This window comes from Temnothorax nylanderi, unplaced genomic scaffold, assembly GCF_030848795.1.
Source record: "Temnothorax nylanderi isolate EJ_2023f unplaced genomic scaffold, tnyl_v1.0 TNYL_tig0148_pilon, whole genome shotgun sequence".
NCBI classification, from domain to species: Eukaryota; Metazoa; Arthropoda; class Insecta; order Hymenoptera; family Formicidae; genus Temnothorax; species Temnothorax nylanderi.
This window is the reverse complement of record NW_027249210.1, coordinates 56,113-77,742: the sequence shown is the minus strand read 5'-3', so window position 1 is coordinate 77,742 and position 21,630 is coordinate 56,113. Positions and strand designations below refer to the sequence as shown.

The following is a 21,630-nucleotide window of genomic DNA, read 5'->3' as shown; positions in this document are numbered from 1 at the left end:
TCGATTTGGCCCCAAGGAAGCGAGAGAAGGAGAGTTCTTCGGTCCTTCTCGAAAATTACTCAATGCGCGAGCGTGTGCGGCGCGTATCGTGTACGTCGATACAACGCACACACCGTATCCACCGGCCACGCACACGTCTGCAGTTGCGTCGATACTCACGCACCCACACCTACCGCGCTGTTACATCGCGTCTCGCGCACACACGCGACCGGGGAGTCTCGCGGCGGGGAGCGTAGGTGAAGCTGAAGAGAGGATACCCTGCAGTCCTCCCTTCATTCCCCGTACTCCGGAACAACGAGCCGACGACCAATGGAAACGCGAGTCCGGGGCGGTGCCTTTGGTGTCGGCCAACATGGCAGCTCTTCGTCTTGCTCACCCGCCGGCGGACACAGTGCGGAGGAAGATCCACTTCGTACATCTCTCGTCGATACTCCCGTTTCCACCTATTGTTCCTCGCACGTTTCATTGTCGCGGAGCCTCGAGCCACGTCTCCTCTCTCGCCAGCCAGCCGCCAGAAATTTCACGATGCAGTGACCCACGTAATTCGGACCGGATAGACACATCTATAGCATTGTTTTCAGTAAACGCGCCAGGTACGGCCCGCGGCCGGACAGCTCCACGTCGCCGGATGCCGGACGTGAGGTGAAGTGCAAGCGACAGGTGAAGCGACCAATGAACCATCACCGTTGCATCGTTCTCAATTTACAGCTCGATGTTCGCGAGGAATATCACGAAGTGTCCCGTACTTGCTTGAAATTCAGCTGGAAAAAACCCCTACTCTATGTCATACTGACCCTTAAGCGAATCTTCTTGTATGTGATTCTGATACAATTAATTTGTCTTGACTGTTTATCTTCAAAACTGATTAATCCAAGTACTTTCATAAATTTGAGATATATTTTATCTTAAAAACAGAGAGAGAGAGAGAGAGAGAGAGAGAGAGAGAGAGAGAGAGAGAGAGAGAGAGAGAGAGAGAGAGAGAGAGAGAGAGAGAGAGAGAGAGAGAGAGAGAGAGAGAGAGAGAGAGAGAGAGAGAGAGAGAGAGAGAGAGAGAGAGAGAGAGAGAGAGAGAGAGAGAAAGAGGAAAATTAATGCAGTAATAACACGAAGCTAATAACAGATGTGATTTTTATACAAATTTCAGACAAAAATTATTCGGAGATTGATAAACCAATATGATCCAATTTTGTATTTTGATCTTTAAAAAGTGTTTTCTCTCAAATACACAGGATTGAGATTAAAAATGATAGATGTACATAATAATTTACAGTCTGAGTTAAATGTTATCGCCCATCGCTTGCATAACAGCAATTACGCAATTAAGATTTGATATTAATTGTAGTAGACACAATCACTAATCAGCGTTGATATTAAGTCGTGATATTTAGAGTTGCTTACAATTAGTCGTTGCAAACGGCCATGCATAACGATATTTCTTTAAGTCGCGCTCCCGAATTTTGTCCCTGCTCGATTTACCACTCGGTCGATGGTCGGAAAACGTTTATTACTTCTTCTACAGATCTCTACGCGAGACTTCACGAACAAGCGTATAGGGTGCGTCAATAATATATCATTACAGGATTTTAGGCGACTTTGGAAACGGAATTTTGCCGCGAACCACGGCTAATCTCTCATGTAGATAATAATGACTGGAAAAGCATTGTACGTCTACCCGCGGAAAATTCATTTGGCCTGAAGCTCCGCATAACTTATAATGGCTTAGGTGATATCGCAAATTATTTTCCCACCGTGGCCCGGATTAAGCAGCGTCTGCCTAAAATAATTATCCCCCTCCTATCTGCGCGAATGATAATGTTCCTATAAATACCTTAAAAGCTAAGAGCTCGCGCTTGAATTTTCCGACGCTCCAGGTAATCGTGTCGCACAGTCGGAGTTAATTCTCAAACGGCCGAAATTATAATTATTATAGTTAGGATCAAATCTCACTTTGTTCTTTTAAAATTATATACACTTTAATTAGATAGTCGAAAAATTGCAGAAAATTAAGTACAATGTGTTGATAGCATAGAAACTTTGAAAACTGCAACACATTTAATAAAATTGGAATATTTTTATTTAATAATATAAGTAATGGCTTGTTTTAAAATGTCATTCGAGATATAATAGATACTTTGTGAAATTTATCATTAAATAAATTCTATGATCAAAATACGACAATAAATGCAACATTTTTTCGAATATTATGTCGTGTGTGGCCGCGTGCTCCGTTCGTGCGACGCGAGTATACGTTCAAGGACCGACATAAAGATAAGTTCTTTCCACGAAGACAGTAGGAACAAAGATTGTAAGAAGGTGTGAAACGAGCCACGTGCTCTACTACGCGCTCATATATCACGGCCCTTTCCATTCTCTTTCTCTCCTTCTACATCGCTCGCCCGTTCCTTTTTTTTTTACTTCTCTCTTTGCATCTCTCTGTCATTCCGACGCTGCAAGGGTGCAGGGGTGGCGGCAGTCTATGAATATTCTCGTTCGCCCCGGCAATGAAATGATGAACGACACCCCCGTCCGACGTCACCCCCTCTCGACGCGCAGCCCCGCACCTTTTGCCGGCATCCTACCGAAAAGAAGAGTCTCACGCTCGGTTTCCTCCCGCGGTTCCTCCATGCGAACCATACCATCGGTTCCTTAAACTTCCGCGAGCGTCGGGACCACCCTCGGTCTCATTTATCAAAATCAAGCCACCGCTATTGGCAACTGACGTAATTGCTCGAAGATGTTGCGCGTACTCGATAGAATCGTTAAGACCTATTTAGACGATCTATTTAGGCGTTTTCTAGAACCTGAGCGTTACAACATCATACCGAAATCGTATATCAATATCATACTGATATCATTCCGAAAGTATACCGTCTATCGGAGTAATCTCATTTTTTCTGAATTTCTTTCTTTTTAATTTCCATATCATGGAGTGAACATTTTTGTTAATTCTACTACGTACGACGCAAATTAATGTAAAAAATAGTAATATATTTGGTACAACGATGATGGAATATCAAGAATTTTTAAGTCTCTCAGTATTTTAAATAATCTAAAACGTTATAAATATTTTATAGGTTGAATGAGAGGTATTGATATCGCACATACGGTCAAAATACGGCTATTCGCGATCCGTTTGCGGTGTCTATATATTTAGATAATTAATTCTCTTGAGAGCACAAGGCCTTGGCAACTTTATTATATTGAGGGAGATTTTGATATCGCGCATATACGTCAAACAGTGATACTTAATATTCGCGATCCGTGCTATAGACGATTGTTTCTCTAAAAAAACAAAGCTATTTTGGTAATTTTGAGACAATTTGGGGCAGGGCAAATTTGCTTTTTGTGAAAAATTATCATTTAATAAATGTTGCATCTACAATGGGAAGAATACCCGTAATTCTCCGGGCAATAAAACTGTCGTTTGGTGGGAATTTGAGATGGCCCCTTTCGTAATCGCGCAACGATCGTTGTCTGATTGGCTTGTATTTTTGCAACGACTTCGGTGGCGAACCTGCACCGACACATCCGGCGACATGACGCGAGCGATTCACTGCGAGTTGAACGACGCGCGGCGCGGCGGCTCGTCTCGTCTATGACTGACGGCTCATAAAACCTTATCGTCTGTTGTTCGGCACGAGCAAACGAACCCCTCCCGACACTATCGTCTCTCTTGGGTTAACGTAAATACGAGAAACGATTAAACGCGAGCAATCCTCTCGGCGACTTCCAAACACTCGGCGTTTTAGGTAAATTCTACGGCGCCGTAACTTTTTTTATCTTTATCTTGTTTTCGGCCGGCTAGTTTCCGTGATATTTGTATGTGTCATTATATGTGTCATTATATGATCGAATGACGGTCCGCCAGATGATCATGTTGTAATGGATGTTACGCCACCCAAATTTTCATAATTTCTCTGTTCCGCTAATTCTTTCGCTAACCATGTCTAAATTTTTTTAAAATAGAAAATAAGGTATTATTATGAGGTATTATTACCTCAGATTATTTTTAACTAATTTTTATCATTGAATTTTTTTATTTTGTATTGTTAATAATTAAATAGGTATTCATATTTCAACATTGGATCAATCATCGTATTCTTTTCTAACATATTAATTTGAAAGAAGTATAATAGAGGATTCTTAAGTGGTCTAAGAGACCTTATATTTCACTTTTTATTTAGGATTTTTATTGGATTTTGTTGTGGACGCATATTGATAAAATTATGTTCTACCAATCAGATGTAATAAATGCTAAATAGTTACGACACACAGATGTACGAAATGACGTTCTTTCCTGCACTTTCGATAACCGCGAGTCATGCAGATGACAACGATTATAATGATAAGATTATAAAAGATAAAAAAAGCATCTATTTCGTCTTCCATTCTGAAGTAGACGAGGCAGTCATAAGCGTATAGTTAATCTATTATGATATTAAATTCTTATGCAATATATTGGAACAATTTAGAATACACTTATTGTTAAATAATTCATAAACATCAAAGTTAAAAGCTGGATAAAAAAAAATTGAAAATGGTTTCAAATAATCACATTTATTTTGAAAGATAATATTAGTGATGATAATAAGGTGATAGATTCAAGCTGTGAGACATAAGTAAAAGTAAATAAAAAGATTAATCTCTACAAGCCCCATCTCGTCGAATTAAAAGAAGACACATTTACGATTTCAAAGTAATCAAAATTAAATTATATTTTTAGCTTTTATTATGAAATAACAATCAACGATTTATATTTGCATTAAAAAATTTTTAACGAGTTGAATTTGCTTATCATCCGACAGTAGACATATTATTATTTTTTAAAATGTTTATCATGAAAATTAATAAAGTTTGAAGTTCGAGCAACAGTCTTTTTTTAATTTTTTATTGTTACGTCTTATTCTTACATTTCATTATATGTCTCGTTTCTTATTCACCGAATCTGTTTTAGCAGCCGATTCTTAATTAACCTTTGATTCTCCTATGCCACGTATCATTAACCGTAATCGTCTGATAAGAAGTGGGCTCACTTTGACGACCTTGACGTACGTCAGTTACCCTCGCGACTACGGTAATTGTTACGTGTCCGCCCCTCCGAATGCCATACGTGTGCGACCTATAGATATGTTATACGCGTCGCGTATTCGCATCCGTCAGATTTTCCACGTCTGTGAGTCGACGCGACGTGCGCTCCCCGTCGGCGACCGTAGGGAAACCTTTAGGGGTGAAAACGCGCAGGGGATGGCGGCAATCTCCGTCGAAACGCGTTTCTCACTGCGGCGGAAACGAAATACCTCGCGATTTTATTCGCGCGTACGAATCCCTACTATATTGAAAATACTCGTAGATTTAGCAAAACGTCCAAAAATGTTTTATAGGTACGAAATATTTAAATTAAAGTGATACAAATAGATTTAAAAATCGAATAAAATAATAAATTAGAGTAAGATAAAACATTTTACTTCTACGTATTTTTATCGCATATTCATTTAATATTAACATAGTGTATATATGTTGCACTATAAATCGTTTGAGCGAGACCGGCTTTATATAAAATATCGCGATTTATTGTTGTAATTGATCGTATCTGCAGCCTCTCGCTAACAATTCGCATGATCGGAGATGTGTCGCGAATATTCGAGAGAGTCGAGATGGCAGAAACAACCCTCGGAGTTGCGGCACGTCGGGGCACGCACATAGGGGCGACGAGGACGCGTGTCCGCGTTCCCACGTGTCGACGGCGCCGGGGATCGTATCGGCGTACATGTATACCGCCGTTGTGTGCTGTCGTCCCGTCACGTTTCTCACTCTCGCGGATTCTACACCGATATTTGCCCTTTTCGCGGCTATAAGTAGGTGCGACCGCCCTACGACAGACAATCTCGAAATTCTGGATAAATAATCGGTAGTCTCGTAAAAGTACTTATATAATCTAATCTCTCGTCTGTGCACCTTGCATTCTCGTTCTTGCATTCATATCAAATGATTTTATTAAGTGGGATTAATCTCGATTTTCGTAAAGAAGTCCACAGCACATTATTATATAAATTATATGAAAATTATACCTTAATATTTTGTTTTAAACTTATACAACATGCACGTGGAAACAAATGTAATTGTATAAAAATAAGCTAATAATGTGGTCCAGTTTTAGTTTCATGACATTCATATTTACTCACAATTAATTACTCGTCATATAAAAAGATATATTATCTTTAATAAGCGTGTAAATTATATTTGATGGTAATTGCAATCAAATGTGACGATCAAAGATAAATTTAAGGAAGATTTAACGAGAAGATCGGACCTGGTCTTCGAAGTAGGCGGGGGAGAGAGCGCGTTAATTAACTAAAATCAGGTCCGGATAATCGAAATAATCTCCGGAGCCGCAATGAGAGGGGATTAGATATCTACTGAAATACTAATCCATTTGTTATACACCACCAGCAGTAAAATCTATCCGCCCGGGCGCGCTCCTAGGACGTTGTTATTTTAGGTGATATCTGAGAGCATGGCTGAGGAGACGCGAGGGGGGAGGGGGGCGGTGAATAGATTGAGCAGAGGCAGAAGGGAAATGCGGAGAACGGTCGTCGTCGCGCAGGTTGTGGGTCGAGCCTTAGCGAGGGAAGCGCCCGAGGACCCTCGAAGGTAATCTTGGCTCGTTCGCGGAGGGTTGCATTTTGATCCCCGGAGCTTCCGCCGTGGCACGATCTCTCCGCGCCACCACTGCGTCCGGGGCTCACGCATTTACTATAATTAGAACTCCCTAATTAACGAGCAAACGTCGCACGGGTCTGTCGTAATCTCAGGCTTGACCTTCCACCATCGTTTAGACGCCTTTTCTCGCCCCGCGTTTTAATCCGCCTTCCTCATCTTCCTTCCCTCACCGCCTCGGTCTGCCCATTCGCGGAACATCAAGAAAAAGTGGAGGCTGCGCGCGGCACTAAAATTTATTCCATTCTTTTTATTTCGAGATTAAGAGAAATGTATATACTAAAGGCGATGTGTTTGGCGATTGTCAAAAGGCAAATGTCATTAAATTTGTTCGTTCTATTTTTATGTGAAAAATGACATTCCATACAGTTTTAAAATCATTAATATCTTTATGATATTGGGTACTGTAGGAACATTTGGAATTATTTTGAGAGAAAGAGAGGATGAAAGAATTCGTAATGTCACTTCTGTGAACTAGTAATATTTGCATATGCTTCGTAAATCGACGTGAAAACGGCATTCCTGAAATATATTTCCAGCGACGCTGATTCTCTTGCTCGACTAGTAGTTGGTATCCTTTAAAGCTCGTGTACGAGAAATAATAACACGACGAACGTTTCCCGTTTGTTCCCACCGCATTCGAAATCACACGACACGTAATATCAACTTTGACACTCACGCGTCACCATCAGATACCCCTTTTCCCTTAGGGACAAGTTGTTTTAAAATAATTTTAAAACATTGAGTAAACACTACATGCTTGCACGTGCAACCATATTGAACCAAAATGAGAAAATAAGCTTTTTAAATCGCCACCCCTTCGTAGGCCTCTATTTAGAAAGTCTTCCCCTCTCTTTCTGTCGTCAGTGAAGGCTGAGAAACGGCAAATAAACTAAGGATTAATTTTATAGGATTGCACGCTATTTAATTGAATATCATAAGTTTTTTATTGACATTTTATATTAAATTTATTTTGATTAATATTAAAATGCAAAAATGAAAGTTTGACATAAATGTATACATTATATAATAGATAAACTTATAAAAATTAAGAGTTAAATATAAAGTTGCGGAACGATCAAAGAATCGTGAAAGATGAAAAGCCATTTTATAGAATTAATTAAAAAGTCATATAATAGTTTATGATAAAATTTTGAAATATTTTTTCTATTGATTAATGTCATAATATTTGTTAGCGCATTCTCAGAATTATTATTTATATTCTGCATAACATATAATTCCTTTATGCATAGTGGAATTAGAAAATGTGTTTTACCAATTCTAGAGAAGCAATGGATTAAAATGGAAATTACATCATATGTGATGTCTGGTTAATTTAGTGTGTTGCTTATTATTCGCTGTGTCATTTGCGGCTTTGTCTATTTAGCTGAAACGACGGTGGAAGAACGAAATCCGAAAGGAACGATAAAACCCGACGGGTAGTGCCAGTGTGCACCGCGCTGATAAATATAACGTAACAAGTTCAGTGGAATAACAGCTTCATCCTGGAGGGATCAATGCGACTTTGCTTCGACTTTCACGCAGAATTTCCTTCTGGAAAAGCGTACGCGTAAAAGAATCGAATAGATAGAGCGGAATCAGTTTAAATGTGGTATACAGTAGCATCATTGCTCAGTCATTACTTGTGTGAATGTATCTTTAAAAATAATGCTGTGCCGATCCAAATTAATTTCTAAACATTAAAAATGATTTGACCTAATCGTATCGGTTCGATTTCCGTTTGATCAGCTTTATTACAGAATGAGCTGTAGCTGCTCATTTTTGTATATGCAGTTTGACGTTTTTATGAAGGGCAAATTCTACTGTCGGACACTATATTATGCAGTTGATTGCGTTCGACAGAATAGATCGCGACCGGTCGTTAATTTGCAATGTCGAAGAAGCTTTCCATTTCCTTAATGCGGCGGCAAAACTATATGCGCGCGCGCGACCATAAAAAGTAAATTAAATAAGAATTAAATACAAATAAAATCGTTCAGCCAAGTAATTGGCTGGTAACCTCACTCGTTGCCTGACGACCGTCTGAGATCGTTTTACCCTTATAGCCTCTCTTCATTATACTGGGACAGAAAAAGGATCCACGTCAATAGACACGCTCCGCGACATAATCCACAGAAAAATTACTCTTATCGAGACCACCGAGTTTACGATTAATCGAAACAATCACAAACGACGTATCCATATGGTGTCACGCAAAACTGTAATAAGTCCAGATAACAAATTCGACGTAGATCGTAATACATCCATGATAGAGCAAAAATTCTGTTAACTTTTAATACAAAAATGATGAAGGAAAGTTGAACGCGCGCGAGCGTGAAAATTCATCACCTCGCGCCGTTGCGAGGTTCGTCAAAAAGCGTTTTAAAGGAGCTAGGAGAATGGGGTCAGACAGAGGAAAGAGGAAGGGTAGCTTACTACATCTCATAGCCGAGGTGGAGTTTTCGTGACGAGGCGGTCGGCGGGGCAATCATGGTCGGATTAGACGTATGTATAAGGATCGTGCTGCCTACTCCGGCTGCCTGGCGCGGAGAGAGGGTGTCGGAGGGTTACGAGCCGGGTCAAACGGGTCGCAAGATAGACGTTTGCGCGCGGGGTGAGAAACATAAATGATATTTCATGAGGAGCATATGCGTGCGGAGATGACTCCTCCTTCGCGCGAGCCCTCGGCGAGGGTGGCTCCGCTGTCACCCCGAGCTGGCAGCGGGGCGCTGGTTTATTACAAACAAGGATTACCCGGGTAATGGGACATTCTGTCCCTTCAGCTCACTGCCGTGCCGAGTCGAGCAGTGAGAACTTGGTGCGCACTGACTCACGCGCGCCTGCCGATCTTCGAGTCGCCTGCGCCTCGAACTGTCAAAGGGGCGAAAATGCGAGAGCCGGCAATCGGGAGATCTCTGCTCGCGATAACCGAGGCAAGCTCGTGAGCCACTGGTTAAATTTGTCAACATGATCAGATTGGCATAGATAGATAGGATAATCGGATACTTTGTCACGCTGCGAAATAATGGCGACGATTGACGCGATTTAATCATATCTGTCTTCGTGATGTACAGAAGCCTTCTAATACGATCAATTTCGTGTCTACATTACAGTCACGTTGACAATCCGCTGCTTCTCGAAGTGTTCCAAAACGTAAATCTCGCCAGATTATGCCAATAGCGATAATGGTATTTGTAAAAGCGGGTGCTTCATTCGGCGAATTGCAGGTTTCAGTTTAATCCGAATGTTCTCCAAGCGTGCCGCTCAAACACCGTCCAAATCCGTGTTTAAATACTGTAAAAAGTTCCGTCGATTTTGCGACTGTATCCGGGATTCGATTGGTCCATATGAGGACCCTCGATATTTAATTTCACGCTGCTCGGATGAATTCTGCGCGGTAAAGTTGGCCCGCTATGACACCTCGATTTATCCGCCGATAAAGGTACCCGAACTACCGATTTAAGTTCCTCGTCCGGATGACCGCTCACGTGCCTCGGTCTATCTGGTTTAGGTGGTTCTGGTAAAATCTAAAAATGTTCAAACATATCCGTTTATTTTTCATACTGAGATTTTATATTGTTGAATGATGCATTTGCATAATTCAAAGTACCTTAATCTCGTTTCGCAAGACACGCCAAGTTTCTCTGCCGAGCGTCTCTGGCTGGATGGGCACGTACATTTTCGAAACTAGAGTGTCTCGACTGTGAGCGTAAACGCTGTTTAATGCTAGGTCAAGGGCGTCATGCGGAACCTGTAAAAGCAGGTGCATGTGTATTATGTAGGCCTGTATCAACAAAAGTTGACGCAATATACAAAGTTTTACTTTCAATATCGAATATCAAACCTGCGGTCTGACGAGTCGACGATCTCTGCGGATGCTGTTCAGGGTGTGATGAGCGAAGAGACGCTCGTGAGCGCTCAATTTGACGTTCCAGCCTCTATCCGACGGCGAAACTTTATCTCCCAACACAGGCCCGCGCGATATCCACGCTCCTTCCCGGGAGATATCCGGCACAGGATAAGGATTTCGAACGTAGAATGCCTGGGCCATTATAGCGCGACCTATACCAACATCGTAAAATATATGTACGAGTCAATTTTCTAATCGAAACATGCTGTAATCTTAATGTTGTTGCGAGTTAAGAGTAAAGTCCTGTCACTTGTCAGTGAATCGTTCGACTAGCTTACCGAGAGAAGTATGCAAAGAGATCTAGAACGACTAGCAATTCATATGTTTCAGAGATTTCAATTAACAAGTTAAATTTTTATACATTTTTAATTTTTCTCCAGAAAATTTTTTACTTGCGATTAAAAGCAAGAAGTAGAAAGAATCGGTACATTATTATTTTTATCTCGAATTTATTTCTGTATGCCTTATTTTCATATCAGTTTTAACATTGTTCTAATATTTTAATTCATACTTTTCAAAATATTTTTTTAATTAATCAAAACGGAAGTGTTCGTTATGTTTTTATTCTTATATGAGCGACTCTTCTTATACGATAACACTCTCTCATTTCATATAAATCTACAGCAAACAATGCCAATCCGTTCGGGATTCAAGAGGCCGCATCCGGTCTCGCAGTCTGTTTCTTCGGGATTAAGACGCGACTCCGCCGCAGAGAGCAACACTCGAGTTGATACGCGGCTCGCGTGGATTTCGATCCTCGTCCATAAACGAAACCGACTTTAACCCATGCGAACGGCCTGCATCGTATCACTCTCCACGGGGTGTCCACTTATCGTTTCTTCCGCTCGTTCTCGCTTTCGCGGTGGTATTTGGATATTTCCTAGGCTCAAAGTTTCCCGAAGTCTTTCACGGATGCTTTCGCGTCGTGAAAGGATCTTCTATGAAATTCGGTCGAGGCTTTTCACGAATAATACCATTCATACGCCTTTCCTTTCGCGCTTGTTCGAATTCAGCCGGTCGGTTAACGTCATATCCGGCAGAAATGAGTTTTCATTAGAAAAGATATAGAAATGTAAACGGAATAATTGAATTCGATAAGTTTGAACCGATTTGTAGCAGTTTGAGGTATACTAATGCATAGTTCTGAACTAAGCTATAGTTTAGAAAGAAAGTCGCAGAGAGAAATGACACCGAAACTTAATCTGAAGCTACTTGAACGTGAAGATATTTCTTAGTTTATGGGTTCTTGTCAAAACGATTCTCTACCAGTTTGAAACATAATCTTATTGAAATACAATACGTGTAATTATTACTATTTGCGTGCTCGGTATCAGATCCTGGTGGAATTCGTCGAGTAAACCGAGAAATCGCGAATCGCGGTTGCGCGCATCCGGGCTCTTCCCGCATTTAACGTATTTTGCTCAGGAGGTGGTCGGCCACGGGGCCAACGCCGACGTCCAATATTAAACCCGTAGTAATTTATGTTAGCGCGAGCGTGCATAATGCTGTTTGTATAAAGCGCTACCGCCACGTGTCGACTCGTGCCGACGGTACGTATCACTCCCTCCTGCCTGTCCTTTAATTCCCGCTGTGCTGCGTAGGCGACCCCGCAAAATCCCGGCCAGTTACGTACGCATGCCATTTTATACGTATCCTTGCGTCTTGGATTCTGAGACACGTAAAAAGAAAATAATACTACACTCGTTGGTGGGGATTATTTTATTATCTTATTAATTATAGATAAACTATTACCAATTTTTTATTTTACGCGAACTTGTCAATTTAAATTTTTAGAAAAATTGAAGATATTTTGATTATATTGAAGATTATATTGAAGATATATTGCTACAAAGGATAATGCATCACTCTTACATTTGTTAGCCGTAAATATCGTTGGGATTGAACGATGATATTATTAGATAGATTATTAAATAGACCTCAAATACGACGAAAAAGTGGCGCCCCTTTTTTTTCTCGGCAGATGCTGGTTTATATAGCGTATATAGATTCGCTCCTCGCGGATGATATGAGGGAGCGAATCATCTTCCGCGTCATTGCTTGTTCGACCTCTCCTTCGGGGCGTCAGCCCGGGCTGTACGATGGGGAGACGACACGCGTAATCGCGTAATCGCGTAATCGTGGCGCGTGCTGAAGTTCGGGTTGCGGGAGCTTTGCGTGCGTCTACACTGGCGCACGTGCGACGTTGCACACCCTGAATCAACAGCGATCGCGAATCGCACAGATCTATTCGTGAACGTCAAACGGACGCGTCCGTCCGTCCGTCCGTCCGTTCGTCCGGACGGTGAATCCCGGTAGTGCGTTTTACGAGATAATCGGCGCAACGACCTGAACCGGATTATCGCCGACTATCATAAGCGCATCAAGTGTACGCGACCGAAATGACGCTAATTAAGCAAGATAGGTGATTGCGGTAATGACCGTAATTTTCGGAAGAGTAGATTAACAATTAACTTACGTTATCGATATTGTGATATTACAGTCGCATTAGTTCCGCTAATTAAAAAAAAATAATTTTAGAACGTAATTTTTATAAAATTTTATTCACATTATATACAAAAGAGGGATTTGTTTTTATGATATGTATGCAAATAAATTTAATTAAAAAATTTAACATATAATATACTGGCATTTTATTTGAAAAATGGTGTGTTTAATTATATGAAATATTTATAATATTTGTATATATTAGATTTTTCAAATTACGCCATCTTTATATTCTTAACAGTTTTTTAACGTTTTATATGTTGGGATTACTTGTGACGTTGTAAGCGACAAAAAAAAAAAAGAAAAGGCGTGAACCTGTCTTTTTACTTTTTCGACTTTACCGTGTTTACTATCGCACCCTGCAGCAATACGCGGCGTATTCCGCAGAAATGACCGAGTTCCTACGATTGTGCCGAGATTCCCTTTAAATCCTAATCCGGTAATATTCTCGGGCCGATATACCGGCATCGGTAATGGAATCGCGCATTCAAATGGACATCGTTTCCCACCGACGGCGACGGCAGGAGGCAGGTCGCGGCGAGGGACAATGCCAGGGGATGATATTGCCAATATTTGGCTTGATTCTGGTGCGAATGTGCTCGGCTGTGTGCCGAGGGGTGCGCCCGCTCTCGCACCCCCTTGAAACGTTGGGTTGGGTATAGGGCGCGTCGGTGTACGTTAGACGCGCGAGCCGATTACCATTTGAATGCCCCTACCGGCGGTCAGGCTTTGTGAGCCCCCGTGACACTGACCGCACCTACCTATCTATCTAAGGGAGAGATCCACCTACCCCCCTAGTCGCCCCCTTTTTGTCGACGACCGTCTGTTCCACGATGATGCTGCGTCGAGAAAGAGTGGTCGTCGAGATTTGTCAACATCTCTTACTCCCACTTAATTTTTTTCCACGGTCGTTCCAGCTTGGTTGTCGACTGGCGTCTCCCGTTCGAAAGATCGATCGAATTGGGTGTCGAACTGGGAGAAAAAAAAAGGTGATCGAATTGGTTGAACTGGTGGCGCGAGCAGTTCACTCCTGAGAAGGTGGACACTTCTAATCGATTGAGTCTAAGGGGCGTATCCGACGCCCGGCGCGCTTCCCTTTGTTTCCTCGCAATCTGACATATTTGTTGTTTCCCTGGCATTGTGTCCAAACGGCGGCGGCAGATGATGATGACGACGAAAATCGGGAAAGATTATGTTTTGTCGGGAAACATTCAAAGTAAGTCAACCAAACGACACTTCCCAATAAGCGTGCATTAATTCGAAATCCAGGATAACATTTTTAAATGCCGTCAAAAGTCATAAATCAAATATTTGACTTTTACATATTATGTACTATGAAACCTGTAGATTTGAATTTTTTACAACAGTGATTACATATCTCGTATCATGAACTTGATAATTTCAATCGCTTATTGACATCTTCCTCCCGTCAGCATATATGGATGTGTATGCACGATCATGGATATTTACGTGTATTAATTTGGAAGGTTCATCATATGCTAGTTTAAGCATATGCTTTTTATTCTAAATTCGAAGATGTTTTACTTTCTGAAGATATAAGATTCTTTTTTTTTTCAATACAAAAAAGAAATATTAAAGGAAACAATTGGCATACATTTAGTAAGAAATTAGATCGCAGCGAAAGTAGAATTTCCGTTTATGATTTTCGCAGATAAGTCAGAGTTAGTTTCCACGGTACAGTCCACTACCCTCGGTGTAGAATAATGTCTTACACCCTGCGTGACCGATGCGACAAAACGAATAGGGCGGATGAGGCGTCGGTGCGACAGGTGGCCCGTGAAATCAGTGCACGAGCGCGCCGTTTTCCACGACCCTCGCTCGATGCGCTTCATTAGGAAATTAAGTGCATAATAATTAGAGTCGGGGTGCCGATAGGTCACGTTAAACGTTTTGTCTTACGATCTATCACATTGCGTACCCAACTTGTTCTTCATGCGCGATTTAGTATGATTACCAAAGAAATATTGCGTTCATTTTCGTTTAAAAATTTGGACCGCTATGAACAATTATAATTTACAATTGGTAATTGACATAAATTAATATAAATTATCGCGCGATGGATTTTTGCTTGAAAGAAAAATAATCTTGCTGTATAAGTGGAATTAGTTGAGCATTATTATTGCTAAGGAAAAACTTGATTCGCGCATTCATCAAAGAATCCGTGCGTGAAATATTTTTCGGTAAGTGCGGAACATTCCGTATACAATGCTCGTGCACAATTTGCATACCGATGATCGAGGGGGGTGCTTGCGCAGTTTCGTGCGTCGCGCGGGTTCGCCGGTGTATTTTAGCATTTCACGTTTGTTTCCATTTAAATGGTAATCGGGTTCATAATGTAATTGTATTCGCCGCGTAAGCCCGGGCTCACCGCAGCGCTACGTCCCGGCCATTGTTTGCATTGTTCTCCTCGCGGCGCGAACAATCCGCGCGCCGCGCTGCCTTTCAGCCTCGCGTTTTGGCGAAATCTAAACCCCTCGGTCCCCTCCCGCCCGCCACTCGCGCCCGATATTTCGCCCCGATGCGAAAACAACGCGTATCTCGCCGACGAATGTCCGTCGAATGCTTATTCGATCGGAAATATTCATATCGAAGTAGAGAGTTTTTAATCCACCGCTTCAAACACATGCGTAACAGAAAGCACGATACTCTCTAATTTTTAATTGCAACGATTACTAAATTATTTTCAGAGTGAAATAATATGATATATTGCATTTAACATAATTGCATGACGTATTCCCGTACTTATATGTATAGTAAAAAATATCAAATATATATTTTTGTATATAAATAATTATGAAGATACATATATTAATGTAAAAAATATTTCTGTAATTAGTATCTATATAGATATCTAACACACTCGATCTTTGTTATATTATCATAGAGATTTATAGATATTATTTAAATAATCGGAAGTAGTAAACCTCGTCGTGATATATAACGACATTATTTTCTAACGTTTTTTTTTCTCTCGGTGATGTGATTTTTTTCATGTAAATTTATAGAGACAACGTAGATCATCGCGCAACGTTAACCGGCGTTACCTCGCATGGGGAACGAATCGTTAAACAGCTCACGGAGGACTCGCAGAATCCGTCGAGGTGAAACGCAGAGCGACGGCGGTCGGGGGTTGAAACGAGGTATGCGAAGGGGGTTGGGCGTTATTGTAACGCGAGGGATGTACCCGACAACGTAGCGTATACGCATATAATACGCGCGTGCTCGCGCGCAGGTATACATACGTCAGAGTCGCGGTCGCCTTTCTCTCATACATATTCATCAAACGCTAATTAATCATCGCCCGGCACTCCCACGGCGAGCCACCCCCTTGGCAGCCCACGAAGCTGGGGGAAAAAAAATACGAGCGTTGTCACGCAGACACCTCCATATATTACGAGCTACATCCATATGTCGAAGTCGTCACACTATATGTAGCGAGATTTTTGCGTGAATGCGCAGGAAAATATTAAATTCGGTAGCAAAAGATGTTTGCACTTTCTCTTGAACTGCATTAAAAGTGTTAATAGGGAAAAGGGAATGTTTAGTATTAAACGTCGATACACTTAATATCAAAGCTAAAATATCAATACCAGAAAGGATCTTATCACGCTTTCGCAAATTCTAGCGAACAAATGATATAATTAAAGTGCCTTTCAATCTTTAATCGAAATACTTGAAATAAAAAATGATGTGAAACAAACTGCCTTTGTCACAGTGAAACAAAAGAAATTGCGTTTAAAGAGCCGTCATAAATTTTACGGACGTTATCTGGCGTGAGAGGAGTGGAACGGTAGCGAGGTATCGATACGGCGGAAACAATATCGAAATATCCACGAGCTGCACGAGCACTCCCGCTCCGTAGGTCATAAATATCGTCGTGTTGGGCGATCAATCTAAATTGTAATTTTGTAATCCCATTAAGCAGGCGGCCACCTTCGCACGCACTTGCGGGGTCCTTCCGTCGGCCGGCCCTTTTCACGCAGACGGGCCGCATATAATTAGGTGTCGTTTATTTTACATCTGAAGGCGTCGCGCGCCGTTGGGGTGACATCGCCACCACCAATATATATATACATATATATATACATATATATATATCGTATATATATGCACCGGGTCTTTATACATATATAGTCGCGCGATGTGGCAGTGGCTCATAGAACGCTCGACTGCTAATGTGACGCGATCATCGCCACCCAGCCATCGTCCATTGATATTATACGCGCCGTAGGGATGCCCGCACCCTTCTCGCCCTTTCGGTATTTCCTGCCAACCCTGCCTTCGCTGTAACACCCATCCCCGGCTTTCCTCGTAGAATAGCACCGCAATTTTCTACGTCACTGTTCGTACATTACGCGATCTCTCGCCCGCGAGATGATGATACGGTCCGATGCTTCATTGACTTATTGATATCGAGGGGAAATATATCGGATATATCGTTTTATTCTCATTATTGAGAGAATTTTGAATGTTACTTTAGGAAAATGTACGTTACTCATATACATATACTACGTGTGGTTAAAATCAAAACGTCTGGAAGCAATTTTGAATTTGATTTATCAATTACTATCATTGGTTCTCTATGTCTTCCTACATAATCTCTTTAAGAATAGAATAAATTAACAATATAGGTACTGTATTTCATGATATCTTGTGACTATCATAAACATTTGAAATAATTAGTACTTAAGAGACTTATTTCTTTGCGCGATTAGTAATATGTCAATACACAGTAAAAAATCGTGCGTCCAAATGTTAAAATTTTCTTGTGTTACCAAGATTTGACTATTATTTCAATGTAAAATTAACATACAACAGCTATGTTATTATTTTCGTAACATTTTCATGTGTTATATTTATGTCAACGTGATAACTAACACTTTATGTATGTCATTTAGAAATTGAATATTATTTTGAGTTCTTTTAACATAATTATTTCAAAAAATCAACACGTCTTAAAGTTATTTTAACATAAACAAAAGTTAAAGTAAATCTTCAAATAATCGTAAACTTTGACATATAAAATAATCAAATTTACTAAAATATGTGTTAATATAACTCAAAATAAAATGTATAATATACATTTCGTAAGAGTTACATTAAATCAGACGGAGCAAAATGTTATATCGACATTTTGTACAAGTTATTTTTACATTATACTTAAAGTTAAAAGAACACATATAAATGTAAAATATAGTGTCAATAAATTAACATTTCTAATTTGTCAACAAGTAACACACGATGAATGAGTTATTTTAACATAAAATTTAGAGTGGACTTTCTGGGACATTTGAAAAATGTTACAATTAACATTTTATTTTTTACTGTGTAGGTACATGTTAAACATGTCGAACGAAATAGTTATACAATATACTATAATATAATAGTCCATTATATAGAATGATTTATAAATGCGAGAAGAATTCACGAATGTAAAAAGAGCGAACGAAAAACGTGCTCTCACGATTTCGCGCGATAAAAATGCCATTTTTTCTCTCGCTGACACTTGAAATTTCAAGATTCGGGGAACGCGTCGCGTTTGCCATTTGCTGAAAAACATGTTGGCGTGTTTTGACTGTCGCCATCAAATCGCAACGGAGCGGCAGATTGCGAACTGACAAATGAGCAATGGGGACGCGACGCACGGCAGACATATGGGCTTCATAAAAAAAAAAAAGAGAGATAGGTGGCCTGCAGTCGATCCGAAATTAATGGAGACCAAACACCGCACATTCTGTGTCGCCGCCGTTCCCGCTGTTGTGTACACATTGGCGATCGCCATTATGCTTCTGTTATAATGTGTGTACACACCCCCTTTAGCACAATAGAATGATCTATGACCGCTGCAAGTACGAATCGGTAAGTCGGACTCGCGCTCTCCTACGATTTTTTTCCGTGTTTTCACTCTGCTCCTCTTATCTAGATTTTGGACACAGTGCATTTTTAAATCTTCGTTAAAAGATTGAAAGTCTTCATTGAATCTTAAGATTCAATTGAATTCGTTAATGCAAGAGTATGAGAAGATGTGCGATCTCAATATACAAGCTAGCTCTTCCACAATATTTTTTACTATTCTTTTTTCTGTATTTAACATATTTTTCTTTAGACAAAAAACACTACTGTAGTCGAGAAAATTCTAAAAAATGTATGCAACAAAACGTGAATTAAATAATACAAATAAAATAAATACTACGTATGTTTTTGTCGAAGTAAATACCTAAAAAGATATAAACACACATATAAATCATTTATTTTGGATATAAGAAATTAAAAGAAATATAAATATATATCAATAATAAAAAGTATAAAATGTATACTATAATTACATTTGCATGGCTAAATAATTATTTTTAACTGTAAAGAATACATGTTCCACTTTTATTTGTACGAAGCATTGTACGAATAAGAAAAGCATTCGATATACAAATTGAGATTTTCTTGCAAGGAGCAAGAATATTTTGTATCTTATTCGTAATACGCTCGAAAGGGCAAATTTTCGCGTTACGCGTAGAATCGTGTAATTCGGCTGCGTCTAAGCGTCCAAATAATAAAATTGGATTTCGCCATCCCCGCCTTGGCGCATACGTGGCGCGTGACTCGAAGGGTAGGTTTTCGGAAGGTGGACAGGGGCACGGCGGGGTTCGAAGGGGTCGGGTGAGCTACAAGATCAAAGACGCCCCGCAGCAATTCCGTACCTTCTACGTGACATATTACGTGTAAATTGACGAGGACAGGCACGAGTGGCACGGCACCTAGCGAACTTTGATCATTTCACCTGTGGGACTTGTATGCCCGCGGCAGTCGCGATAAGGAATACGATCGTTGCCGATAAATTCGCTTTTGGCTCTGCCATGTAATGATGCTATTTGATGACGCGTGCAAATCGAAAAGTGCGTCAATCTCTAGATTTTCTCGCGATGGCGTACAATAAAAACAAAGCTTTTGGTTTGGCATGAAAATTAACTTGTCGGATAGGTAAGACATAACTTTTGCAAGAATTTTAGGTTTCTGTTTTGCTTTCAAAAAATGAAAAATTAGATTTAAGAGAACAATGTTATTGTTAAGAAGTACTACATGAGCCTGATTCAACTTACTAATCGTGAATTTCTTTGTTTAGCTTTATGTAGCTTCACGTAGTTTTAAAACACACGTAAACACACATAAACACACGACACACATATACAAGAGAAAATATATATGGTATAATTGTTTGCTGTAAAAATTTTCTGTCAGTTTTAGTTTCAGAATATTATATACACGTTATTTCCCATTTTTTAAATTAAGTAAAATCAAGAAAAATTTATGTGAATGTTTTAAAAATTGATGATAAATAACCTTAGTTTTGTTATCTAATAATAATGAAACCGGAAGGTTGATTATTTGTTTCGCGAAAAAACGATATATCGAGCTAGTGAAAAGTTATAAATTTTACCTTTGCAAGCGAGAAAGATAATTTTTGACGTTTGTGTGCCACGACTTGTTCTGCACGAAACACACTGAAAATGCTCGAAAGAATAGTTTCCTTGGTAACGAGCGGAAACATTTACGTTATACGGACGTAGAGTTATGTCGATATTACTTTGATAAAGAGCCTTGAAATATCTTTCCACGCTCCATCTTTTCGCCACTTTCATGACTCCCGTGACTCAAAGAGAACTGCAGTAGATAACATTTAAATCCAGAACGCGAGTATGTTGAACTTATCTGTCTGAGAATGCTTGAAGTACCGTGACTCGGTGCTTGTAACTCAATCGGTAACTTGAAAGTATCAGGTATTCAGAATGGAGCGTGATTTCATATATTGGCAAGATATTGTTACGAATCTGAAATGGTAGATAAGTATTCATGTGTATCAAAGTTGATTCTGGGAGTCTAGATATACTAGATGATATTGACATGACCAACTGTTGGTATCACAACGCATACACAGATTTAATACTTAATTTATATTGATGAAAATTATTAAATATTTTTTATAACAGAAAGAATATGTAAGAAATACAAAAATTATTTGGATTAAAAAATATTGAATTTAGATATGAGAATGCTGAGAAAATATTAAAATGTGAATAGTATTTAATTAGTATACTCTTTAAACTAGTGTACTCTCTGAATAGTCATTGATTCAGATTTAGAGAGTAGCAATATTCTATAAAATTACGAAATAATATCCAATTGAAACAATTACATATTGCAAAAATTTTTTTATTTTTATATTACTTTATTTTATAATACATTATATTCTCTATTTGAAATTTATTAAGAAGGAAGAGATTAATGTTACCATAAATTTTTTTGAGTTTAACAAAATTGTTTATTATTTGATCTATTTATTACTAAAAATATACATATTATCAAGCAGAGTTTATAAATGATTTCAACTTTATCGGCTTCGCCTCTTTGGTGTTCGAATCATTTCAAAGCAGTCTTGTATGATGGCGGCATCTGTATTCAGGACATTTCTACTTTCATTTTAA

General features: G+C 39.7%; 1 protein-coding gene and 1 long non-coding RNA gene across 2 annotated transcripts in view; one reads left to right on the top strand and one right to left on the bottom strand.

The window, feature by feature from the left end:
• LOC139777428 (uncharacterized) overlaps positions 1–21,630 on the top strand; it is a 48,856-nt gene that overhangs the window by 27,072 nt on the left and 154 nt on the right. The gene's annotated exons all lie outside the window — the stretch shown is intronic.
• LOC139777447 (cilia- and flagella-associated protein 276) lies at positions 9,704–20,718 on the bottom strand. Its single transcript, XM_071714864.1, has 4 exons — positions 20,586–20,718; positions 10,562–10,779; positions 10,328–10,468; positions 9,704–10,244 (listed from the first exon to the last, which is right to left on the bottom strand). The coding sequence occupies exons 2-4, from the start codon at positions 10,766–10,768 to the stop codon at positions 10,005–10,007; spliced, it is 588 nt and encodes a 195-aa protein (XP_071570965.1). The 5' UTR covers positions 10,769–10,779; positions 20,586–20,718; the 3' UTR covers positions 9,704–10,004.

Excerpts from the sequence above, each read along its gene's own strand:
- LOC139777447 (XM_071714864.1), bottom strand. The coding sequence starts at position 10,768 with ATGGCCCAGGCATTCTACGTTCGAAATCCTTATCCTGTGCCGGATATC. Across the intron at positions 10,469-10,561 it reads GTCGACTCGTCAGACCGCAG|GTTCCGCATGACGCCCTTGA; the intron begins GTTTGATATTCG and ends CTGCTTTTACAG. Across the intron at positions 10,245-10,327 it reads TCTTGCGAAACGAGATTAAG|ATTTTACCAGAACCACCTAA; the intron begins GTACTTTGAATT and ends GAACATTTTTAG.